The following is a 27,790-nucleotide window of genomic DNA, read 5'->3' on the forward strand; positions in this document are numbered from 1 at the left end:
GAAACCATGAACCACACACTTCTGTAGAAATCATTTTCAGATGTTTCTAACTTGACAGCTCCTTCACAAATTTTTCTCTATCTACTTACCTCTTTTTCACCTCACCACCACTCAGGTCAGCTTTCAATCTGATGAGCTTGCTTAAAGTGGACTAGTTTGTAAGAAAAATCTTAACAGTTTCCTCTTGATGTATATACAAATTAAAGCTGGATGGATTTGTTTAACAACGATGACATCAGAATTTAGATTTGGAGATCTTAACATGCAGTCATAAAATTTCAGAGCAGGAAATGGAGTCTATATGTGAAAAAAATCATCTCAAGTGCAACTTTCCTTAGTCTATGATCTGCACCTATAGTCCTAATCATCCTATGAGTTCTGATGAGTAGATAAAATACTATAAAGATATCTATGCATTATATTTTTAAGGACCCATAGAAGGGTAGGCTGGAAGTAAATGGTCAAGTGTCCAGACATGGAGGTCTCTGTCCCACTGCCCTTGACTGTATCCACAGGATGAAGAAAAGCCAACTGGAAGGAATAAGATGTGGCAAGTATGTCTGAGAACTGGCATTTCATAAATAATTACTGCTGCCTTTAGTTCTCTGTGAGTTACTAATAAACATCTTTTCCCCTTAAACCTCTTTTCTCCTTCCCTGCTATTATTTAATGTCTGAGTCTTACTTATTAAGTAGATACTAGGATTAATAAAATATAGTCACTCCCTTAGATGCTCTTAAACTGAATGGGGGCAGGTAGTCATGTAAAGGGATAATAATGACCCCTTCTTGGAAATGACCTGATAAACCACTTCACACTAACGCTAATGACTAGCAGGTAATAGTATAAGCTATTGATTAATATCTCCTAGGGACTTCTGCAACCAAATAGGGGATGGTGCCTTAACACATTGAATTTTGTGTGACTTCAAGTGTTTGCATTCTCACTATCATCATCGATCATGGTTCATATTTCAATATAGCATAAAAAACTGGGAGTATCCAAGCCTCCCAGCAGAGTTACAAAGCAGAAGGGAACCTATTTTAAGAGTGGCAGAAAGCTGCTCTACCCCACCCAAAATACTGCCCCTGCCAACATTTTGCTGATGTTCTCAATTCAAACTCTTTATAATGAGGCGTTTTTTTAAATAAATGCATAACGTGGAGCAATAGATCATTTTATGGTATCATCTAGTTACAGATCTACTGAAAACAACTTGGTACAATTTGTGCTCAATCCAGTTTAAATGACTAATCCTGACAGCGTGCCATATCTCCCCCAGTACCGGAAGAAGGGTGGAAAGGAAACGTAGCACAGAGCTATAATCTAAGTAACCTCAGCCTTTAATAGGTATAATATTAAACCATAAGAGTACATCCTATAATAATATTAGAATTAGCCCTAGACAGGAATGTATTTCTACTCCCAGCTCTGTTAATTATCTAGCCTCATGGCCTTGGACAAGTCACAAAACTCTCTGACTCTTGCAGTTCTCATCTATAAAAAAGACTATTACGTTCAGTGAATCCAAGGTCTGATCTATCTCTAACCTTGCAGAGTAGCTAATGTCTATGGAGTACTCGGAACAAAAAAATTCTCTGGACTCTCTCTGGACTTATCAGTTTTTTCCTTTTGTATGTCCAAATTGCAGTTTGTTTGTTTGTTTGTTTGTTTGTTTTTTACTAATATTTGAATGAACTTGACAACTTACCAAATAAATTGTCAGAAAGAGAAAATTCATCTGCGGCAGGTAAGTGGGAGTGTTCGATGAGATTCATTTTTGATCCCATCCAAACTTTTCTACTTGAGAATATATTACCTTTGTTATGGTGGTCTTCAAAAAAAATCCCCTGAAAGGTAAATAAATACATAGAGTGTTGGGGAGGGTGGGGAGATGATTAAGAAAGAGAGGGAGAGACAGAGCAAGCTAATTTTAACAAGCACAAAATACTCCATTTGTAGACATTTTATCGTAGCTTTTCTTTACATGTCTTTCCTTGATAATTACCATTTTTACACTCATTTGGACTTACAAATGTCTAAGATATATGCTTTCAGAATAGATACTCTCTAATTTATCTGGGAAAACACCATATGTTTTCATTTGTTTCAGCACTTGGTAGATTTGGGCAAGATATGATGATATTTTGGATATGTCTATTTTATGTATAGAAAAAACAGAAACAAATATAAAAGCCTTGATTAAAAATGGGGTGAATCAATAATTTATCTTAAAATTTACACTAACAATGAACAGGTCTTTGCAAGACACAAAAATTATTTCAGATCACTTCCTACCAGAATTTTTCATTTTCTTTTTTGGCTGTGCCGTGCAGCTTATAGGATCTTAGTTCACCAACCAGGGATTGAACCCACACCCTCAACAGTGAAAGTATATAGTCTTATCAACTGGAAACTGATCACCAGGAAATTCTTATCACCAGGAAATTCCTTGGAATTTTCTTAAGTTGAGTAGGCATCATATTAGCAGATAAAAAATTCAGAAGATGTTCACCCAAGATCTTTATTTTTGCCTTTTAGAGAAAATTTAAGGGGCTTACATTTTCATTCTCATGGTCTAGCTTTTCATGTATTTAATCTAGGGTAAAAGAAGCTATGGCAAGAAGAAAAATAGTGGTAAATATCACCCAAATGTCGGAAGTTTCATCCTGAGAAGACATCCAGAGTATATCCAAAAACCCAAGAGATGCGGTGTTCACTTTTACCTATATTTCTAGTTCTTCCTTCCTTCCTTCCAGTATGTCTTCTACCCCCTGAAAAAGTAATGAAAAAAGTTGAATAATGAAAAGGTATGTTCTCAGACACTTTTTCCAAGGCCATCTCCTAAGGATGGTTTTTAAACTTTTAATCCTGTCTTTACCAAGAAATCATTTCATTTATAGATAACTACTTATATTTACAACTCAGAAAGAGAATACAGGGGGTTTGTTGGGCAAATATTTATTTCACTAGAACTTCCTTACTATTCACAGCTCTCTGTTTCCTCCTCACTCAGCAAGATGTTCCAGATCAAGCAGAAGTGACAGTTCAAACAGATATTTGGCTGCTGGTAAGGTAGTCCACCAGACTACATTTGTTGTATGCAGTCATTTGTTCATGTTTTCAACAAATATTTATTGAGGAGCTATTCTGAACTAAGCTCTGTGCTGGATCTTTGAAAATAAAATAACAGTAAAAATATCATCCAAGATCTTTGATATCAAGCTTAATGAGGAATAGAGACATTAAAAAACAATCACAGGAATACACAGATGATTACATGTTGTCTTGAAAGCTGCTGATGAAGGCATAGATGAGGATGTTATAGTGGGGACCAACCTGTATTAGATTCAAGAGGTCTTCTCACCACCCTGAAGTCAGGAGGGAAAGGGGTGTGAAAAGGAGTGAAGATAGGGAAGTAGCTGGAGGAAAATGTGTGGTTTTGAGGGCAATTTTTAAAGACAAGCAATAATGAGAAAACAGAAAGAGAAAGTAAGGAAACAATTCCACTCACCATTGCAACAAAAAGAATAAAATACTTAGGAATACATCTACCTAAAGAAACAAAAGACCTACTTATAGAAAACTATAAAACACTGGTGAAAGAAATCAAAGAGGACACAAATAGATGGAGAAATATACTGTGTTCATGGATCGGAAGAATCAATGTAGGGAAAATGAGTATACTATCCAAAGCAATCTATAGATTCAATGTAACCCCTATCACGCTACCAACAGTATTTTTCAGAGAACTAGAACAAATAATTTCACAATTTGTATGGAAATACAAAAAACCTAGAATAGCCAAAGCAATCTTGAGAAAGAAGAATGGAACTGGAGGGATCAATCTGCCTGACTTCAGGCTCTACTACAAAGCCACAGTCATCAAGACAGTATGGTACTGGCACAAAGACAGAAATATAGATCAATGGAACAAAATAGAAAGCCCAGAGATAAATCCACTCACCTATGGACACCTTATCTTTGACAAAGGAGGCAAGAATATACAATGGAGAAAAGACAATCTCTTTAACAAGTGGTGCTGGGAAAACTGGTCAACCACTTGTAAAAGAATGAAACTAGGACACTTTCTAACACCATACACAAAAATAAACTCAAAATGGATTAAAGATCTAAATGTAAGACCAGAAACTATTAAATTCTGAGAGGAAACATAGGCAAAACACTCTCCGACATAAACCACAGCAGGATCCTCTATGATCCACCTCCCAGAATATTGGAAATAAAAGCAAAAATAAACAAATGGGAACTAATTAAAATTAAACCTAATTTAAACCCAAATTTAAAATTAATTTATTAATTAATGGGACCTAATTTAAAGTTAAAATTAAAATTCCTTCTGCACAACAAAGGAAACTATAAGCAAGGTGAAAAGACAGCCTTCAGAATGGAAGAAAATAATAGCAACTGAAGCAACAGACAAAGGATTAATCTCAAAAATATACAAGCAACTCCTGCAGCTCAATTCCAGAAAAATAAATGACCCAATCAAAAAGTGGGCCAAAGAACTAAACAGACATTTCTCCAAAGAAGACATACAGATGGCTAACAAACACATGAAAAGATGCTCAACATCACTCATTATCAGAGAAATGCAAATCAAAACCACAGTGAGGTACCATTTCATGCCAGTCAGAATGGCTGCTATCCAAAAGTCTACAAGCAATAAATGCTGGAGAGGGTGTGGAGAAAAGGGAACCCTCTTACACTGTTGGTGGGAATGCAAACTAGTACAGCCACTATGGAGAACAGTGTGGAGATTCCTTTAAAAACTGGGAATAGAACTGCCATATGACCCAGCAATCCCACTGCTGGGCATATACTCTGAGAAAACCAGAATTGAAACAGACACATGTATCCCAATGTTCATTGCAGCACTGTTTATAATAGCCAGGACATGGAAGCAACCTAGATGTCCATCAGCAGATGAATGGCTAAGAAAGCTGTGGTACATATACACAGTGGAGTATTACTCAGCCATTAAAAAGAATACATTTGAATCAGTTCTAATGAGGTGGATGAAACTTGAGCCTATTATACAGAGTGAAGTAAGCCAGAAAGAAAAACACCAATACAGTATACTAACGCATATATATGGAATTTAGAAAGATGGTAACGATAACCCTGTATGCAAGACAGCAAAAGATACACAGATGTATAGAACAGTCTTTTGGACTTTGTGGGAGAGGGCGAGGGCAGGATGATATGGGAGAATGGCATTGAAACATGTATATTATCATATGTGAAACGAATCACCAGTCCAGGTTCAATGCATGGGACAGGGTGCTCAGGGCTGGTGCACTGGGATGACCAGTGGGATGGGATGGGGAGGGAGGTGGGAGGGGGGGGTTCAGGATGGGGAACACATGTACACCCATGGCGGATTCAAGTCAATGTATGGCAAAACCAATACAATATTGTAAAGTAAAATAAATTAATTAATTAATCAATTTTTAAAAATTAAGAAAAATAAAAACAAAATTAAAATAAAGACAAGCAATTCCAGGTCACATCTAGAATACACCAGAGAGGTTGAAGAAACAGGAGAGAGCAGCTCCTGAGGAATGATACAAGCTGTGTCCACTGTGGGACCACAGACATACCTGAGGCCATCTGGTGAACCACTGGCCTGGTCCTACCAAAGTCTACTGTCCAATAAGCCAAGGGGCTTGTTAGGAGAAAACTCATCCTAAAGTCAGAGGGAACTGGGAAACATGATCTTCACCTCAAAGTAAAGCCTCAGTCCTTAGAGGAATGTGTAATCCTCAATGTGGCACAGTGTTTGACCAACCTGTATTAGATCCAAGAGGTATTCTTGACACTCTGAGGTAAGAAGGGAAAGGGGTATAAATAAAAATGAGTCTGGAAATATTGAACTGTAAGACGGAACTTCCAAAAGAATGAAACAGGGAGGAGAGAGCTCATCTCACTTCCATCCCCACCTTCCAACAACTGCAACATATCATAGTCATAGAAGCTTTGACTCCAAGGGGACTCTGGGCCTTTCTGGGGCATCTGTGAAACAGTGGTACCATCTAGGTATCACCATAACCCATGGAAACGTACCCAGCAGAGGAATTGTGACCATTGGTTGGGTGCTGCTTTCCCCTATAAACACAAAAAGTAACAGAAGCAGCGGCCAGAGTAGACTTGATGATGAACAGACATAAAGAGATCGCAGGGCATTCCTAAAACATCTGCAGGGAGAGGAGGGCTTTAATAAGGAACTAGAAGTCCTGAGGAGTAAACCAGTAAAAGTTCAGTTGTCACTACTGATGGGACCACATTCATACTCATATGCTAGCTGCGTGTGTGCGTGCTCAGTTGTGTCTGACTCTTTGTGACCCCGTGGACTATAGCCCGCCAGGCTCCTCTGTCCATGGGATTTCTCAGGCAAGAATACTGGAATGCGTAGCCTTTCCCTTCTCCAGGGGATCTTCCCAATCCAGGGATTGAACTTGCATCTCATCCTTGGTAGGTTGATTATAGTGATCCTATAGGATCACTAGATCCTATCTAGTGATACCTAGATGGTACCACTGTTTCACAGATGCCCCAGAAAGGCCCAGAGTCCCCTTGGAGTCAAAGCTTCTGTGACTATGATATGTTGCAGTTGTTTGAAGGTGGGGATGGAAGTGAGATGAGCTCTCTCCTCCCTGTTTCATTCTTTTGGAAGTTCTATCTTACAGTTCAATATTTCCAGACTCATTTTTACTTGCATCTCATCCTTGGTAGGCTGAGCCACCTGGGAAACCCCTGATTAGCTAACAACAAAAATCTCCCAGAATCCAGACAGTTGGCTAAGTCTGCTCAAATCAGGTCTGTTGGTTATGATTTCTGAAGGGGGTTAGTACAAAGGAAACTCTTTAATTTTTGAAATGGTAACATAAGCACATGGCAAGCGATTCAAACACTACACTGAAAATATAAGTCTTCCTTGAGTTCTGTCACCCTTTCCCTTACCATTAGAGCTGGTTTCTTGGGTATCCTTCTCATACTGTACCCACTCTTAGCATAAAGGGCCCCATACCTTAAACCGGAGTATGGCAAACTACTGCCTGTAGGCCAGAGCTGGCCTACCACCTGTTTTTGTAAAGCCTGTGAACTAAGAATGGTTTTTACATTTTCATATAGTTGGGAAAATATCAGAAGAAAGAAATTTCATGACACAAAAATTATATAAAATTCACATTTAAATGTTCATCAACAAAGTTTTATTGGCTCACAGACACATTACTTTGTTTCTGGACCATCTATGGTTTCTTTCTCCCTGCAGTGGCAGAGTTGAATAGTTGCAACACACACTGTATGACCCACAAAACCAAAATTCACTATCTAGCCCCTTTGTAAGAAAAGATTGTTTCCTCCTGCCTTATATAAAGAATAGAAGAAAAATTTAAAAATCAAAGTAATATCATAGTAAACTATGAATAACTATAATGAGTACCTTGGGGATGTGACCCCACTTAATTTTATACATATCATGATAGTAGACTTTTCTTCGCCTCTTGACAGATCCTTCCTGGGTTTGGCAGGTTTAGTCTTAATTATCCTGTGATTTAATGAGCACCTTCCATGTACGACAAAGGTCCATATTGTCAAAGCTATGGTTTTTCCAGTAGTCATGTATGGATGTGAGAGTTGGACCATAAAGAAGACTGAGTGCCAAAGAAATGATACTTTCAAACTGTGGTGCTGGAGAAGACTCTTGAGAGTCCCTTGCACAGAAAGATCAGACCAGCCAATCTTAAAGAAAATTAACCCTGAATATTTATTGGAAGGACTGATCCTGCAGTTGAAGCTCCAATACTTCAGCCACTTATGCAAAGAGCTGACTCATTTGAAAAGACCCTGATGCTGGGAAAGATTGAGGGTAGGAGGAGAAGGGGGTGACAGAGGATAAGATGGTTTGATGGAATCATCAACTAAATGGACATGAGTTTGAGTAAACTCTGGGAGATAGTGAAGGACAGGGAAGCCTGGTGTGCTGCAGTCCCTGGGGTCACAAAGAGCTGGCTGGACACAACTTAGAAACTGAACAACAAAAACTACGTCTGATGCATTTGGCAAATGTTTCTACATATGTTGTTTCTTTAATGAGGATTACATCTGCGTCTTCCTTTCTCTAATATCCTTCCCTTTCTTTGGGGGAGTTGCTTCACAATAGAATAACTCCCTGGGAAGATCTAAGAAAGATCGTAGCTCTGGAGTCTTTTTTCCTCCTTGATTTCTCCCTTCCATACAAGGAGTCATTTTATAGGTTGAGAATAAGAAAATGAATATTCTCTACCTTAGTGACCTTTGAATTTTGCTTGTTTACCCCCAAAATGAAGTTTTTAAAAAATGATATGCTCCCTCAACACATTTTTGGGTTAGCATCTAAAGTTTTTTACTAAAAAATAAACTAGTTCAAAAACTGTAATTGCTGATATATTGCAAAAATTGACATTTTTACATGTTATTACATCACTCAAATCTCTTCAATTAAATCTAAATACCACAGCAACTTAATAATCTTATTCATCATTCTAAGAAATACAAGGAAATGTTCTTTAAATATTGGGAAAAAAATTTAATCATCCCTGTCCTTTTTTGAGTTCCCATTGCATTCCACTACACTGCAGAATTTTATCCTAATGTATGGTTGAATGTCTATTACTGAATATTCTATCATATTTTCTATAACTAAGTTTTGTATACAAATTAGGATTAAAAAAATTTCTAATGAATTCAGTGTTTTAAATGTTTAGACAAATTTTTTTCTGGAGTAAGTTTATTACTAGCTATTCATATTGGTGCTTAGTAGACTTTCTCTACAAATAGGGTGGCTCACCCTCTGTGTTCCAGAGCACAAATGTAGGCAACCATCTGGTGTGGAGGAAAGAGCGCGCAGATGAGGAAGGAGGACGCCACTGTTGGGTGACAGCCAGCGCCAGCACTGGCAGAGCACACACACCAGGGGATCACCTTCTCAGAAATACAGGTAAAGGTTCTGACTAATAGTGAACTTTGAACACCTGCAGAGAGCGCCTAAGCATCTCTGAAGTTAGTGATAAAATCCCTGCTAACAGAGCCATCCTTTTTATTCAGGTGAATTCATGTATGTATCAACAAAGCATTAAGTTAGGAATCACAGCAGATAAAGAAAAATACCTTCTCTACCTTCATGCACTATTTTCCTGAAAAGCTGTTACAATTTATTTTTCAAATGAAAGCATTTTTAAAATAAAGAGGTCATTGCTGAAAATTCAGACAATAGAGAAAAGTATTTGCAAAATGCCAAGCGGCATTCTATAATTTTGCTCCAATTTACACTCGTCCCAGCAGTGGATCTGGGTGCCTGACTCATCACACCTTCATTGGCATTACTTGCTCCCACTTCAAACATTCTTTTCTAATGTGCCAATGACAAATTCTTTCTCACTCTATTAAATTATATTTCCTTGAATATGAAGAAGTTGAAAAGAAATGTATTTTACATCATTATTGTCTCTATGTAATAGACATTTTTTACGTCCTTTGCACCTTTCTATGGAAGTTTGCTTTTTTTATTCACTTAGAGGAGTTCTTTGTATATTGAGTGTACTAGCATTTTGGTATATTTATTACAAACATTTTCATTTGTCTTTTAATTATCTTTACTTGAAAAGATTTGCGCTGTATGTAGTAAAATATATTAGATTTTTAAAAGCTTTTTAGTTTTAGTTTTTGGTACAGGGTGATTTTTCTGAGAATTGCTTGCTGAATACTTTTTTCCTTTTCCATTGATTTATAATTTTTCTTTTATTGAGACTGAATTTAGTTTCCCATTGATCATATAGTTACATCTGCATCAAGATCATCCTTTCCTATTATTGTTCATTTGTTTTCAACCTTTTCTAAGATATTCTTACTTTCTTATTCTCTATGGTAAATTATCACATCTTGTATCACATTCTTTAAGAAAAGTTTCTTTGGGAGTTTGATATGGTACCAAACCTATGTATTTAGGTAGGAAGATTTATATCTTTATAATATTCAGTTTAGTCTTTTAGGGGCAAGTTGTGGCTTCATTTATTCAAACATGCTTTTATAACTCTCAATTTTGTACATTTTCTTTCATGTATGTCCCAACTTCTCCAGGAATGCATTCCCTATCATTTATCTTCCCTGCTCCTCATGTGGTCACTAATGATTTAAGTTCATCTGTCATCTTCTCCACTATATTGTAAACTCCCAGCAGGCAGGAACCATAGCTATGCTCCTTTTGTATCCCCTCTCACAGCTAGCAGAGTTATGCATACACAGAAATAATATCTGTGGCCCAAGACAGATGTCAAGAGGGATGAAACATGAGAAGATTAGAATGAGGAGGGAATGAATGGGAGTTTGGAATTAGCAGAGAGAAACTATTATATACAGGAGGGAAAAACAACAGGTCGTACTGTATAACACAGGCTTTGCTTGTGGCTCAGCTGGTAAAGAATCCGCCTGCAATGCAGGAGACCTGGCTTCAATCCCTGGGTTGGGAAGATCCCCAAGAGAAGGGAAAGGCTACCCACTCCAGTATTCTGGCCTGGAGAACTCCATGGACTGTATAGTTCATGGGGTTGCAAAGAGCTGGACACGACTGAGTGACTTTAACTTCATTGTATAACACAGGGAACTGTATTCAATATCCTGTGACAAACCATAATGGAAAAGAATATGAAAAAGAATATATTGAACATGTGTATATGTACCTGTGTATAACTGAGTCACCTTGCTCTACAGAAGAAACTAACACGACACTGTAAATCAACCAATGCGTGTGTGCTCACTCAGTCCTGTCTGATTCCTTGTAACCCTGTGGCCTGTAGCCCACCAGGCTCCCCTGTCCATGGGATTCTTCAGGCAAGAATGCTGTAGTGGGTTGCCATTTCCTCCACCAGGGGATCTTCCTGACCCAGCGATTGAAAAAAAGAAAAAGAAGACTAGAATGGAGAACCAGTGCTGACCTTTCATAGCTTCATCCATAACCTGCAACTACGCACTTAACACTCTGCCCTGTTATACACCCTCAGCTGAATGTTTAAAAATCTAAATAATAGAACTGATATAAAATTATAAGGTAATCTTTCATAAATGTCCATAGAGAAAGTGACAGGCACAAAAATTTGACTGCATTGTTTCCAACAGTAAAAAAATAAATAAATAAATAACACTGGAAACATTAATAAATGTCCATTAATGAAAGAGTACAATAAAGAAATAACATATGCATAGTGCTGTAAGTATATTTGTAAGTGCTATAAAGCATTTAAATGAATGGACTAAGTATTCATTTGGATAAACTGAGTAACTTCATATTGAGGAAAAGAATCAGGTTGCAGAGTAATACACGTGGTTTGATACAGTGTATGTAAGTTTAAAGATAAGCAAAACAATGCTACATATTAATCCTGATATCCTAATGTGAGGGTCAGCAAATAGGAACCCCAGGCCAATTCTAGCTTGCCCAGAACCAAACATGCCTTTCTGTTTACATATTGTATGGCTGTTTTCACACCACAGTGGCAGAGTTAAGTAGTTGCGACACAATTGCATGTGGTCTGCAAAGCCTAAAATATTCACTCTCTGGTCTTTATAGAAAAAGCTCATGATCCCTGACTAACCTGTAGAGACAAGCCTGGAAGTGTTGAATCCACATTTAGGACGTGGTCAGATGACTGGGTGGCTACATAGGGAATTTCAAAGCATCTTTAATGCTCCCCTTAAGCTAGGGGTTAAATACAAGAAAGCTGATGATATTAATCAATGTTGTCCATGTTGGAAATATTTCATAATTTAAAAGAATGAATGAAATTATATATCTGAAGAATTTCCTCATTTATAAAGATATGTAAACTCAAACAGAGATTTTCTCTTACACAGTCTTAAACATACAAACACACACACACACACACACACACACACACACATATTCTTGAGGCTTTGAGAAGGAAGTAATTCCTAGCTATAAAATGTTGGGGACTTTTAACTGTGGTCAACGAGGTGCTGCTGGAAATTTTAATGGCACAATAAAATCTATATTCAAGAAGATTACTCTTATGAGAAACTGGGACAGGAGGGTAAGCAGTGAAAGGAGAAGGAAAATTCAGGAAATTCTCATTCCGGAAGTGAGATGATTAGGTGCAAAGCAAGGTGGTTTCTGTAAAGATGGAAAGGAAGTGACTTGAGTACAGTTTACAGAGAGGAGGGGGAAGAAGAGAAAGCAGGCTGATGATACAAAGTTTAAGACTTGGGTACTGGTGGAAGCAGGGACAAAGTGTTTATTTTACTTTATGTTTGTTTGTACTATGATGTAATGTAAGCCTTAACTTAAGGACCCAGGAATCATTTCAGAAGTGGTAAGCACTATTTGTTTTTAAAGTGATAAGACACAGAGTGACTGGTAGCTTGGACTCCTACTTTCTGGCTATCAGTTTGTACTTGTTTAGATAGTGTGTGTCACAGGGAGTTCATGGTGGATGGAGCTTCTCTGATTTAGCACAATCCATTTGGAAGAGACCTTGGAAAGACCCTGCTGCAATTAAACAGCCTTGACTCTGATTTAGAAGAATCTCAGCTCTCAGAAAATGAAGATAAAAAAAGTTTCTTGGGCTGGTTCCCCATGAACTCTCCACACCCAAAGTCACCCTTCTCAGTGACATTTTTCTCAGATAAACCCAGTTGCTGGTGGTAAAGCACACACTTTGGGGGACATCTATGTAGTTCATTCACAAAGGGCAATAAAAAATAAACTTTTTCTAACCATCATCATTTCATGCTCAGCAGAAGTCCTGGATTCAGCCCAAGGCTGGAAGAATGTTCCTAAGAGAAAAGAGAAAGGAGTTCTAGAAGAAAAGGTTTTATCTCACAGGGGATTTGGTTTTCCCAGAAGTAATCAAACCAAAGTAATTCTTTCCAGGGCCAAAATACAGATTTAGAAAAACAGATCCTTTCCATTTAGGGCAGAATGGGTACTTGTAGATGTATGGTTTGAGTCCCTTTACTGTTCAACTAAAATAATCACAACATTGTTAATCAACTATACTCCAATACAAAATAAAAAGGTTTTTCACAATATTGTTAATCAACTATGCTCCAATACAAAATAAAAAGTTTTAAAGAAAACAAACAAACAAACAAACAAAAAACAGTTCTCATGGGGGAGAAAACGGAAAAGAGAATAGATCCTTTCCGAAGTTGAGATTTAAAGGACAATGTGTGGCCATTGTGATCACATTATTCTGAGAGTAGTGCCCTGTAAGAACTGGATGACCTTTATTGCTATCATAGTAACCTTTACATCTTTTGTGAAACTAGATTAAAATAATATCTACTATTTTATGAGTACTTACTATGCGGCAGCTTTCATGCTATGCTATCTCATTTGATCTGTAATAAACCAAGTAGGTAATAATATATACACTTTACAAATGAGAAAACTGAGTGTCAGAGAGATTAAGCAAACATTCCAAGGTCACGCCGCTAGTAAGAACCAGAGTGGGGTGTAAACGCACCACCTAACTCTAAATTCATGTTTTCTCATGCAACTCTCCCACTGAGACTGTCATTAACTACTCACCAGTGCTTAGTGAGGGTGAGCTGGCATTTCTGCAAGGTCAGTTCTGCCTAGAGTATTTCAACACTAGCTGTTTATACGCACAATTAAGTGAGCCTTTACAAATTTTGCCTGTCATATTATTTTGCTTCCTTTCAAACTTCTTTGCTGTTTCTAAGGTCTTCATTTAGGGACTTCCTGGTGATCCAGTGGCTAAGAGGGCCTGGGTTCAATCCTTGATCAGGGAACTAGTTCCCACAAGCTGCAACAAAGAGTTGCACCTCACAACTAAAGATCCTTCATGCCACAACTAAGACTCAGCACAGTCAAATAGATAAACAAACAAAAAATAAATACTTTCTTAAATAATATAAAATAAAGTCACCATGTAAAGGTACACTTCCTTCAGGCGTTGTACAGTAAAAATATCTTTGAGTTAACCAGACGTCTACTTTTGAGCTTCTGTGCTTTGGAGTTTATGCAACAGGGCTCAAAGAGTGGCTAACCTTTATTTTCAACTAACTGCAAAAGAAGCACTTGGAACAAAGGCCCCCAGGGCCATGAACTTGAGAGCCAGGACTCTTTGCATTTTGCACCCTAGGTATCTCATTCATCTTATTCTAGTTCTAGGCCTCCTTTTCAACCTCGACCAGGGCCGATCTCCAGCAAGCTATCATAGCACTGGGCACCTCTTGGAGTATGCGTCAAGTTGTAATTCTCCCTTTGTTTTTGTGGTGATTTGGTTGTCGGTCACCCCACTGGGGGCTTCCCAGGTGGTACTAGCGGTAAAGAACCTGCCTACCAATGCAGGAGCTGGAAGAGATTTGGGTTTGATCCCTGGGTAGGGAAGATCCTCTTCCTGGAGGAGGGCATGGCAACCCACTCCGGTATTCTTGCCTGGGGAATCCCATGGACAGAGGAGCTTGGCAGGCTACTGTCCATAGGGTTGCAAAGAGTCAGACACGACTTACGCAACTTAACACGCATGCACGCACACATCCCTACTGGACCATCAGCTCTAGGAGTGCTCACCCTGGATCTCCAGTCACAGCCTGAGGCCAAGTACACGTTAGATACACAATTAATTATTTGTTGACTGATGAACAAATGAATAAGTGAGCTAAACACATAAACAATAAATAAATAATATATCTCATCAGATAACCATTTTTAGAATCAGTCTTATTCCAGCCACAGAATCAACAGCAAATGCAGGTGTAGGATAAAAACACAGGCAAGAGCTGAAGAAGCACTTTTTTTTAGTCACACAAAAAAACCTGACAACTAAGGCTGCTTCCCCACAATGGAGTCCTAACTAGTGAAGCGAAAATCTGTTCTTGTTGGAAATCTCTTAAGCAGTGATCCCCTACATTTTATACATGGACTGACCATCCCAGGAAATAGTTTTAATAATCCTCCCAAAGCTCCCTTTGTTAATTTCTCTTCCTTGAGAGCTACCAGGAATAGTTTTTGTTCTACTTAACATTCATTCTTAATAGTCGGGGAAGTTTCTCCCCATTATCTGCTATAGTCAAAATGGTCAAGACTGACTTGTTATCTTCTTTTCAAATAATTCATAGGATCTTCTGAAATTTTATGACTATTACTTTTTAAATCAATTTATGTGTAATTAGAGGATAATTGCTTTACAATACTATATTGGTTTCTGCCTGCCATATTTCAATGTGAATCAGCCATAGGTATATGTATGGCCCCTCTCTCTTGAACCTTCCTCCCACTTCCCACCTCATCCCACCTATTATTTATATAAATCATTTGTTATTTCTAAAAGTGGCCACCACGGCCTCTCCCATTCCAAATGCCCTTTTGCAATGAGGGTTTGCCACTACAGATCAATAGGTGAAGGCTATTTCCGCAGTGCTTGAACCTGAACTGGTCTGGTAACTTCCTTGATCAGTAGAACGGCGGAAGTGATACTGTGAGACTTCTGAGATTGCCCTTAAATGGCACTGCAGGTCCTGTCCCCTCAGTCTAAGAATCCTGCCGGGAAACAGTCACATTATTTGTAGATGCCCCAGATACAAAACCTAAGGGAGAGAGCACTCAGCTATCCAAACTGTCACATTTGACAGTCACACCAGGACCCCAGACCTGTGTGAGGCCATCTTGGACTTTCTGTTTCATCAGATCGTCCATCCGAAAGAATCACTTGAGTGAGCCCAGGCAAAACTACCAGAGGAACTGCTCCTCTGACTCACAGAAATATGGGAATTAAGTCATTAAACTTGGGGGTAGTTGTTACAAAGAAATAAATAACTGCTACAGAAACCTGTACTTAGAAGGGGGATGATTTAAAAAAAAAAAAAAAAAGGCTAAAACAAATGGCTTTGGCTTTGGGATTGGGAGGTGGACAGAGCCTGGGAGGGCAGTGAGTACATGCAGAAACTGGAAGGGTGGGGAGGAACTTACTATAGGAAGCTGAAAAATGAGTAGGTCATATTTTGCAGTCTTTCCACCCCCCCCCACCCCCCCTCCCCCCCCCCCCCCCCCACACACACACACAGAGGGGCAAAACTGTTCAACTTGGAAGATACACAGTTTCCTAATGAACCTGTGGGTTTTTGTTTGTTTCTGTTTCAGGAGTGGCAGAGCCTTTTCTCCACTGACCTCCAAGTACCTCTGTGGCTCCCTTTGGGATTCAGGGGAACTCCAAATAGTAAGGTGAATGTGTCAAGTGGGGTTTTTAGCTGTGAATGATAGGTACATGAAGACAGAGAGGAATTAGGAAGGAGCTATTTGTTTTAAGCAGGATTTGAAGTGACAGCATAGTACAGCATTTTGGGCTTCCCTGGTGGCTCAGTGGTAAAGAATCTGCCTGCCAATGTAGGAGACCCAGGTTCGATCCTTGGGTCGGGAAGATCCCCTGAAGGAGGGCATGGCTATCCATGCCAGTATTCTGGCCTGAAGAATCTCATGGAAAGAGGAGCCTAGCAGGCTATAGTCCATAGGGTCACACAGAGTCAAACACAACTGAAGCAACTTAGCACGTGGGAGGTCCAGGATGTGCTGGGTTGATAAACAAGACTATTGTATACTTTTGTTCTTCCATATGACATAAGGGTCTCAAAATAAATGATTCCACAGTAAATATCAAATCATGGATGTGGCTATAAGATCCTTTGCTGAGAGCTCAAAAAACATAAGGAGGTGCCTAGGAGACCCTCACACCCAGGTAAAAGAGCTTCTAAGAATTCCAGGGCATTATCCCACAACACTTGATGTGTCCAAAGTAGAAAGAAGTTTGTCTCAAAAAATTATGGAGGTAAGTTTTCAGGCATGGAGCAAGTCCCAAAAAGACGAATAAGAAATCCACAAAGTGTTTTAGCAAATAGGTTTAATGAGAGCAATGTTATCCTAAACCAAAAGCTAACTCTGCAATTCTTCTTAGAAATAAGTAAAGCCCCACCCTTGAAAGAGCTGTTTTGATGACTTGCTTTAACCCACAGAATTGTTGTACTTCTGAAGGTAAACCTCAAGAGAACCTTGTTACTTCCACTTTCATCCTCTTGGGATGTTGTCCTGAGACCCCATGCCATGAAGAAGCCAAGAATGAAATACTCCACGACAAAGACTCTGGTTCATTTCAATTACCCCAGTCAACAGCCAGCATCAAGGCCCGGGTCATGAGAATGAGACCTAGTTGACCCTCCAGTTGATATGTTACCTGATTGAGCTCAGGAAAAACCAGCAAACAGCCACCTAGTCAGCTCACAGAATTACAAGAAATGGTAAGTTATTATCTTTTTAAGCCATTAAGTTGTGCAGTAGCTTGTTACATAGTATTAGATAACTGATACAATCTCCCAAAATGAACAGTATGGCATGTTGTCTTTTGTTTTACTGGATCTAAAAAAGAGAGCCCTTGCTTAAAAATACTACATTTTCTCTTTTAAAGTGGCATTTCAATGTCCACTTCCAATATCAATGTCAGGAGAATTCATTCACTCATATATTTATTCATTCAATATACACGTATTGATTCTGTGTCAGGCATTGAACAGATACAGGCAAAAAAAAAAAAAAAAAATCATGATCCTTCAAGAGACTTAGTGGAAAAGTCAAATAAGGACAACAACCCAATTAAAACGGTATGGGGATTGCTATAGTAGAGGTAAGCACAAGTCCCTTCAGGAGCACAAGCAAAGGCTTCACTCATTCAGCATTCATTAATTGTTCACCATGTACCAGGCTTTGATCTGGGTCTTGGAAATAGAATGATGGATGAGACAGAATTAAAAAAAAAAATCCTGATAATTTGCAAGTAAACAAGTAGTAAGGTCTTGAATGATGATAACAAGAAGATAAAGAAGATAAGGGATAAAGTGATGTGCGTGTGTGCATGCTAAGTCACTCAGTCGTGTCTGACTCTTTGTGACCCCATGGGCTGTAGGCCGCCAGGTTCCTCTGTCCATGGGATTCTCCAGGCAAGAATCCTGGAATGGTTGCCATGCCCTCCTCCAGGGAATCTTCCACATCTCAGGGATCGAACCTGCATCTCTCACATCTCCTGCACTGGCAGGCGGGTTCTTTACCACTAGCACCATCTGGTAACTAGCCACTATTTTAGAGAGGGTGATCCTAGAAGAGCTCTCTAGAGAGAGGACATTGAACTGATACGTGGAGGAGAAGAAGAAGTAAGCCGAAAAAGGGGGAAATAAGTCCAGGTAGAGTGGTCAGCAAGTGCTAGGACCTTGGCTTGGGGTGCTGGAGGAACAACAAAAGCCCAGTGAGGCTGGAGATGAGTAAGCAGAGAGGCAGTGCAGGAGATGAGGTCTGAGAGTAACCACCTCTCTATGGCCTGTTGACTACGATAAGGAGTTCAAAGTTATTCTAAATGGGAGTCTTACTGATGCGTGTGAAGCATGGATGTGACTAGGAGAGAAGGAAAGTCTTTTTGAGGGTGGGGGGCTGGTTCGTGAATTTAATCTCTAAGAAGTAGGCACTAAACTAAGCAGAAGGCATGCAGAGGGGATGGCCATAGCAGGAAAACAGCAGGCTGTCTTCTAAGCAGCCATACATTGTCGTCCATGCTGTAGTGAGTGGACTCAGCTCAAACCACTGGAGCACGGTGGCCTATTCAAGACCCAGTATCAAGAAAAATGATGATTCCTTTGGGGTAAAAAATTTAAAAGTCCTATCTTGTATCATTTTAAGTCTCAGGTGGACTAAAGACTTTTTAAATGATAAACATTATTGGGACAAAATATAGAAAAACACATTTGTGATCTTTATGAATTTAGGGCATTGAAAAAAGACTGAATAAGAAACAAATAAGAAAAGAATCAATTTGACTACATTAAAATCAAGACACCATAAACAAAGCTAAATATATGAAATAAACTGGGAGAAAGTGTTTACCACATAAATAACAGCCAAAAATTAGTATAAACAACATATTAATAACTCCTGTAAATAAAAACAGAAAAGATAAACAACTCAAGGAAGAAACTGGCAAAGGATACAAAGAGGAAATTCACCAAAAGGGAAATACAAGTAGTTGATGAACATACAAAAACATCTGAAGCTAGTTATTAATTAGAAAAATGCAAATTAATACAACTAGATACTATTTCCACCTACTGAATTATCAATGCTTTTTTGTCTGATAATATTAAAAATTGAAGAAGATGTGTGGAAATACACCTTCTCACACACTGCTAGTGGGGGCATAGTTGTTACATCTTTTTGGAGGACACTTTAGCAGTATATTTTGAAAAATAAAAGTACAATTCTAATTCTTAGGTATCTTCCCTGGATAAAGCTTTGCACAGATACACAAGAATGTTCACTGTAGCACTGCTTCTATTTAAAATGGGAACTGAAATATCAAAGCTTTATTTGGACTTTTATCCAGAAAAATTAAAATTAATAAAAATTTATTTTATAGTCACACCTATTGATTTTGGTCACTAGAACTCTGTTGTCATTCTTAGACCTAACAAGGAAAAAACATATTTTTCCTCTGTAATACTTTCTTTCTTATACAATACTTCCATTGGCAATCAAGCTGTATTATATTGGCATTGAACTGAAACAAGTTTACAAAGAAGAGAAGAAGAAGAGCAGACGTTCCTTTATTGCCTAGAGTGGAAAGGGGCAAACTAAAGGAGAAAAGAACTCATTGTGGAGGGCAAGGGGTCCAGGGGACTGCAGACTGGGATGAAAGAACAGGGAGGCAGCAGAAGAGAGGAGGGTGGATGTTTTTAGGTACTGATGACTTCTGCTTCCCCTGCAGCTGGGTGACTGAGGATGCATAGAGTGACGCCTCGTACATTTCCACTGGTAGAAAACATCACGGCAACAAGAGATACCTGGGAGGAAAAAACTGTCCCTGTTTCTCTTAGCCCCTTCGTGATGTATGTTGCTAAGATTTAAGAGAAAAATGAGACTGAGCAAAATGAAGGAAAACCCCTCCCTATCAAGAAAAGAACATGAACCTTCATTCTTTCCTTTATCCACCCACGTAATGACAATGCAAGTCTCTGAAAACCTATCACTAGGTGATACGTATCCTCCTGGTGTTCATAACCTGAGGTTTCTGTGAAACACAGCAGTTCTGAGCGCCTTTTGAAAGTCCCTGATCACAACACCAGGGAAGGCTCACCGAATCTTTAATTAAGATGACAATAACTGAGGTGTCCAGTCAGCTCTCCTAGACTGACCTTTGGGTTAAAGCAAGTAGTGCTAATAACTTTCCACTTGCCCTGCTTGAGTGTAGTTATTAGAAAATGCCCTAAGAAGTTCTGGGAATCTTCACAATTGTGCTGCTGCTGCTGCTGCTAAGTTGCTTTAGTCGTGTCCAACTCTGTGCGACCCCATAGACAGCAGCCCACCAGGCTCCCCCGCCCCTGGGATTCTCCAGGCAAGAACACTGGAGTGGGTTGCCATTTCCTTCTCCAATGCATGAAAGGGAAAAGTGAAAGTGAAGTCACTCAGTCGTGTCCGACTCTTAGCGACCCCATGGACCACAGCCCACCAGGCTCCTCCGTCCATGGGATTTTCCAGGCAAGAGTACTGGAGTGGGGTGCCATTGCCTTCTCCGCACAATTGTGCTAGGACTTAACAAATCACCCCTGTCAACCTGAAGCATTTGTGGTCTGGTCCGCCTGCTCTCCTCCCATCATTCCAGATTTCAAATTCTCCCAACCTCCAGCAATACCGAGGTAGCAAGAAGAGAACTTTTGAGTTAAAAAAAGTCCTCATATTCAGGTCCTGTTACTTCCTAACTGTGTGATTGCAGGCAGGTTACTTGTTCCCTTTGAGCCTCAGTTTTCTCATCGGTAAAAATGAGTATAAGAACTTCCATTCAGGGTTATTGTAAGAAGGAAACAGGCAATTTAGACAAAGTCTCTGACATGTTGGTACATGCTCTTGCATACACAGTTCTTTTCTTTTCCTTCCAAACACAACGACTGGGTGTTCCACCACCATGTGGCCAGATTTTGGAGGTGTGGAAATAAAAGGAAGGACAGGAATTACATTACTTTGCTTCTCCAGCTGGCGGGGAGAGGGCAGAGGTGTGTGGTGGAAAACAATGCTGCAAATCCTGATGAAGGGTCTCAGGAAAAAATATCATCCCTGGCCAGTATTTTATCAGCTAACTCGAGTTGCATCAGCCATATTGCAACATTCTCAGCCAAACAGAAAAGTCCACGGTGCAAATGGCACAGTCCACAATTTGGAGGGTGGGAGACTCAGAGACAACGGTGTCTATCATTTTACAAAACACACTAAAATCCTGGCGTTGGCTGTCTCTATTCCCCTTGTTGATACTGCTGACGTGGTTCTAAGGCAGCATCAGTGACATCATCAGATTTCTTTAAAGCTCAGGTGAATTTCTCAGACCAAGGATCCAACATGAGTCATTTGCATCCCTTTCCCCAGCCCCTCCCTTCTAAATAAAAACTCAGTTGAGAGAAATATGACCCAGGCTTCACTCACAGTTTCCTAATTCACTAAGGCAGCATGTAGAGCAGGAGATGCTTTATCTGCAGATTCAGACCTTGGAGAATTTTAGTAATTAAGTTCTTCCTAACATTTTCCATGTTATTTTAATATTTCCATCTGATACTAATATGAGAAATGGAAACCAATAGAAAAGTTTGCAGTAGGACTCCAAAGAGAAAGCTTTTGAAACCTACTCTTCTCCTAGGAAAAACTTTCAATCGAGCATAGCTTAAATGTCATTCAAATCCTAGATCTGAAGTCTTCTGACATTAGTAATATTCCCCAACTTGCATTAGGATTTGATAAATCACAGCACATTATACAGATGAGATTGCCTACGGAATCAGAAGAGAGACACTTCTGAAATTTACAGTTTCCAGTGATTCTCCTGGGTGATCAAAATGTTGAAAAGATATTCCAAAATAATTTTTCAGTAAGAAAAGCAATTTACTTTTCAGTAGAGTACTACCCATTGACTTCTGATTCTTTGTTTTGAAGAATTTTTTTTTTTTTAACTTTTTTAAAAACCATCAGGATCTTGCATCAAATTCTACCAACTGAGAATTCATTCATCGACCAAACTTCCTGATGCTAAAGAGAAACTTTCAATGACAATGTCCCCTCTGCTGTCTTGGGATGGCTACCCCACTCCCAGAGGAATTAGGTACTCACTGAGATTGTCTTAGGCTGGAGGTGAACTTTCAAAGCCCTGGGAAGATTCTGAGTCCAGTCTTCCTCTCCAAAACGCAGTGGTTTTGCTACAAATGCTCAGGATCCAGTTTTGCATTGGGGCGAGTCCAGGAGACAGTGGGCTGAGGAGGAGGGAGTTCCAGCAGGAGCCGGGGCCAGTCACGGCGGCCTTCCCGCCTAGCAGCAGCATCTCTGCCTTGGCTCTGTGCCTCATGGACAGAGATTAGTCATTAACAGTCCTTTCCCTGCTAAATGATATAAACAGAGAAAGGAACCTTGGGACATGCTCGAGATTCCCAGGACGAACTCCCAAAGCCCCTGGACAGGGACTGTAACAAAGCGGAGGCGTGCCCTGAAGCCTTGAAAACGCTTCTCCGCAGGCTGAGTTTTAAGGGTCCCAGGTACCCCGATTTCTGCACACTTCATCTAAAACTGAATTGTCATCTTCCCTCTCTCTCTCCAACTGCTTTCAATAGCTCCACCACCTACAAGGGACCGAATTTAGCAACTCGGAACCTTTTCGACTCTCCCTCTCCTGGGCTTTCTATATCAAGCAGTAACAGATTAATGCAGACTTCATCTTTCTAATGTCTCCTATTTCCAACCCACTGTGCCCCTCTGCTGATTCAGGCCTACCACCACTTCCCTTCTGAAGAACAATGTTGCTTGGCCTCTCACTCTTCTCTTCTGGTGTCTGAATAGCACAGCAACATAAAGTGTGGGGCTCTGGTGGGATACCTACTCATCTGCCACAACCTCAGGAAAGACACTCAGCATTTCTGAGTCTTCGTCTCCTTGTCTATAAGATGAGGATGGAGTAACTGTCCTATGTGTGGTGGGGAGAGTTACATGCACAGTTTAAAATGCATAAAATGTTTATAAAAGTGCCCGACAGAGAGGAAACACCCAATACATTTTGTTGTTGTAATTCAGTTGCTCAGTCATGTCCAACTCTTTGCGACCCCATGAACTGCAGCATGCCAGGTTTCCCTGTCTTTCACCATCTCCCAGAGCTTACTCAAACTCATATCACTGAGTTGGTGATGCCATCCAACCATCTTGTCCTCTGTCATCCCCTTCTCCTGCCTTCAATCTTTCCCAGGATCAATCTTCTCTAATGAGTTGGCTCTTCACATCAGACAGCCAAAGTATTGGAGCTTCAACTTCAGCATCAGTCTTTCCAATGAATATTCAGGGTTGATTTCCTTTAGGACTGACTGATTTGATCTCCATGCAGTCCAAGGGACTCTCAAGAGTCTTCTCCAACACCACAGTTCAAAAGCATCAATTCTTCAGTGCTCAGCTTTCTTTATAGTCCAACTCTCACATCCATACATGACTACTGGGAAAACCATAGCCTTGACTAGATGGACCTTTGTTGGCAAAGCAATGTCTCTGCTTTTTAATATGCTGTCTAGGTTGGTCATAGTTTTTCTTCCAAGGAGCAAGCATCTTTTAATTTCATGGCTGTAGTCACCATCTGCAGTGATTTTGGAGCCCCAAAGAATAAAGTTTCTCACTGTTTCCATTGTTTCCCCATCTATTTGCCAGAAGTGATGGGACCAGATGCCATGATCTTCATTTTCTGAATATTGAGTTTTATGCCAACTTTTTTCCCTCTCCTCTTTCAGCTTTGTCAAGAGGTTCTTTAGTTTTCCTTCACTTTCTGCCATTAGGGTGGTGTCAGTTGCATATCTGAAGTTATTGATATTTCTCCTGGAAATCTTGATTCCAACTTCTGCTTCATCCAGTCTGGCGTTTCACATGATGTACTCTGCATATAACTTAAATAAGCAGGGTGACAATATACAGCCTTGATGTACTCCTTTCCCAATTTGGAACCAGTATGTTGTTCCATGTCCAGTTCTAACTGTTGCTTCTTGTCCTGCATAAAGATTTCTCAGGAGGCAAGTCAGGTGGTTTGTTATTTCCATCTCTTCAGAATTTTCCACAGTTTGATTATACAGTGGAAGTGACAAATAGATTCAAGGGATTAGATCTAATAGACAGAATGCCTAAAGAACTGTGGACAGAGGATTGTGACATTGTATAGGAAGCAGTGATCAAGACCATCTGCAACAAAAAGAAATGCAAAAAGGCAGAATGGTTGTCTGAGGAGGCCTTACAAATAGCTGAGAAAAGAAGAGAAGCAAAAAGCAAAGGAGAAAAGGAAAGATATACCCATTTGAATGCAGAGTTCCAAAGAACAGCGAAGAGAGATAAGAAAGCCTTCCTCAGTGATCAATGCAAAGAAATAGAGGAAAACAATAGAATTGGAAAGACTAGAGATCTTTTTAAGAAAATTAGAGATACTAAGAGAATGTTTCATGCAAAGATGGGTACAATGAAGGACATAAATGGATTGGACCTAACAGAAGCAGAAGATAGTAAGAAGAGGTGGCAACAATACACAGAAGATCTGTACAAAAAGGATCTTCATGACCCAGATAACCACAATGGTGTGATCACTCACCTAGAGCCAGACATCCTGGAATGAGAAGTCAAGGGGCCCTTAGGAAGCATCACTACAAACAAAGCTAGTGGAGGTGATGGAATTCAGTTGAGCTATTTAAAATCCTATGAGATGATGCTGTGAAAGTGTTGCACTCAATATATCAGCAAATTTGGAAAACTGAGCAGTGGCCACAGGACAGGAAAAGGTCAGTTTTCATTTCAACCCCAAAGAAAGGCTTCAAACTACTGCATAATTACACTCATCTCACATGCTAGTAAAGTAATGCTCAAAATTCTCCAAGTCAGGATTCAACAGTACATGAACTGTGAACTTCCCGATGTTCAAGCTGGATTTAGAAAAGGCAGAGGAACCAGAGGACAAATTGCCAACATCCACTGGATCATCAAAAAAGCAAGAGAGTTCCAGAAAAAACATCTACTTCTGCTTTGTTGACTACACCAAAACCTTTAACTGTGTGGATCATAGCAAACTACGGAAAAAACTTGGTGGAAGGCCTACACTCAAATCTATTAGGAAAGCTGTATTTAATAATTAAGTAGCATCTGTAGGTCCTACAGGCTCAGACTCCCTGCCCCATGGGCTTCTTCTGTCTTGAAGCACACCACGCCTACCCTTTATTACCAGGAAGAGGGAAAACCTAGCCTTGGTAAACACTCCCCGGCCAGTTTGAAGAGTCTTTCCCATGACACACAGTGGACTCTGCCACTCTGGGCTGCCCAAGGGGCCTCTGCATGACTCCCAGACCAATTCTTGGGTGACTTCATTCTTGTCACGACTCCATTCTCTTCATCAGCTGTGGAAGGTGAAGGCTGAAAGGATTCTGTGAGAATCAGCTGACTACCTGGAACTGTATATATACATATATGCAGTTGTATATATAAATTGTATATATTTGTACAATTATATATTTATATATACATATATAAATTGTATATTTTATTATTATTTGTAAAAACATATTAGACATCTGTTATATCAGAAAAAAGTTAAATAAACTTGAGAGTGTATATGTACCTGGGAGTATATGTGTATGTGTGTGTGTACCCCCTGCCCTGAGAGCTGGTTGTTAAACACTTCCCAGCACACCACTGCCCCCACCTATACTACCCCTATTTCTTCACAGTTCCTCCGCACTCTCAGTTGAAAAACACTGATGTTCTCTTTACTTAATGGGGTTCTCCAAGCTCACTCGTGCCTCAGAACCTCTCCTTATCCTGAAATGCTCCCTTTTATCCTTCTCAGTACCTTTCACCCTTGATCCTTCAGTTCTAGTCCAGGCATGCGAATGTGACAGTCTGAAATATCAGGAGGAAAATATTGCTGAACTCTTGTATCAGTAGCCAATTTATGGTTGCAGTTCAAGCATGATTTGACAAATGGACCTGCATTCCATTCCATTAACTCCTTCCCAATACACTTATTTTCCTGATATCACACACATGATGTACTGTTAAACTCTTAGTCTCACACAAATTACATTCATTAAACTAAATGCTCTTTTGGCTCCAATACTACATATGTTGGAAATTCACTAGTTCATCAGAGATATGAACAGCTTTTTTGCTGAATCAAATAATAGCTTTCAAATACTGGAAGAGCATTTATTCAGTGTTTCGTGTGTGCTCTTCACAATGTAAATAATCTGCATTATTAACATCACCACAACTTAGACCAGAGGTCAGCAAACTTTTTCTCTAAAGGGCCAAAAAGTAAATATTTTAGGCTTTGCAGCCACATCTGGTCTCTGTCATATTTTTCAAACTTTAAAAAATTTAAACTCTCTTCTTAGCCCACAGGCTGTACAAAAACATCCATAGGCCAAATTTCGTCTCCCACCCTTAGTCTGCCAACTCCTTGGACCAGCGGGTTTCAACGGGGAAGAAGTGGGGGAAGTCTTGCCCACCAGGGGATATTTGGCAATATCTGGAGACAGTAGTGGTTGTCACAACTTGGAGGGAGTGCCAGTGGCATTTAGTAGGTAGAGAAGAGAGACGCTGCTAAAAACCCTATGGCGCACAGCACATCCTTCTGGAGCAAGGGATTGTTGAGCCCCAAATGTCAATAGTGCTGAGGTTGAGAAACACTGGAGTTTCCCAGGTGGCACTGGATGTAAGGAATCTGCCTGCCAATGCAGGAGATGTAAAAGAGGTGGGTGTAATCAGGAAGATCCCCTACAGAAGGATATGGCAACCCACCCCAGTATTTTTGCCTGGGAAATCCCATGGACAAGGATTTCCCCTAGCCTGGCAGGCTACAGTCCTTGGGGTCACAAAGAGTCAGAAACAACTGAAGCGACTTAGCACAGAAGCATCAAGAAACAGTGTTAGACAATTAACAAAACAGTAAACAAAGTACAGATTTGTAGATTTAGTTCATTTAGTTCATTCCCATGGTGTGAATATCTTCACGGTGGCCAATTTCAAGCCATCAGTATGGTGTGACTGAACACAGAGATGGAAAGAGATGTACAGAGGCACATAATTGCTTAGAATTTCCACCATTCTCCTACAATAGATGTGAATAGCCACGAGGGCATACATAATTGTGAAATTAAAATAGTTAGAATGTAAAGAGTTTTAAGTATATATTACCCTTGATTCTTAAGTGTCTTTAATTATAAGTTAATGTAATTTAACTTTTAATAGGTGCTGTGTTTAACAACCAGTTCAGAAAAACCTGAAAACGGTTGGCTCTCATGGGCCAGGGCAAGTTGACTCAGTCCACCATTGGGGGAATGAGGACTTTCTTACATGTTGTCTTTATAATTTAGGAGCTATGAAGTATTTTCTTCATTTTTAAAATGAGGAAAGTAAGACTTAGACATTCAATGGCTCATGAAAGCAAGAAAGCTGGGCTTTAAGTTCTTTTCTCCAAAACTGCTATATTTTCTCCTATATTTTGTTCTACAATCAATCCAAGCAAAGTGAAATAAAAATATTTATTCTATGAAGTGCTTCTCAATACTGGCTTATTTTAATTAGTTGCTGAATAGAATACAGATGAAGGAAGTCATTACCATATTGACAGTGACCAACTTTTATACAGTATTAAGTATATAGTAGAGAAGCCAT

General features: G+C 39.6%; 1 protein-coding gene across 2 annotated transcripts in view; it reads right to left on the minus strand.

Annotated features, from left to right (window-relative positions):
• NR1H4 (nuclear receptor subfamily 1 group H member 4) overlaps positions 1–22,437 on the minus strand; it is a 77,147-nt gene extending 54,710 nt beyond the window's left edge. For both annotated transcript variants that reach the window (XM_070454092.1, XM_070454091.1), the window contains exons 1-3: positions 22,226–22,437; positions 2,727–2,774; positions 1,712–1,850 (exon numbers count right to left, since the gene is read on the minus strand). In XM_070454092.1, coding sequence (XP_070310193.1) covers positions 1,712–1,790 — 79 coding nt within the window. In that variant the 5' untranslated portion in view covers positions 1,791–1,850; positions 2,727–2,774; positions 22,226–22,437. The remainder of the gene's footprint in view (positions 1–1,711; positions 1,851–2,726; positions 2,775–22,225) is intronic.
• Between the last annotated feature and the right edge of the window lie 5,353 nt (positions 22,438–27,790).

Source organism: Odocoileus virginianus, chromosome 23 (assembly GCF_023699985.2).
Source record: "Odocoileus virginianus isolate 20LAN1187 ecotype Illinois chromosome 23, Ovbor_1.2, whole genome shotgun sequence".
Taxonomy (NCBI): Eukaryota; Metazoa; Chordata; class Mammalia; order Artiodactyla; family Cervidae; genus Odocoileus; species Odocoileus virginianus.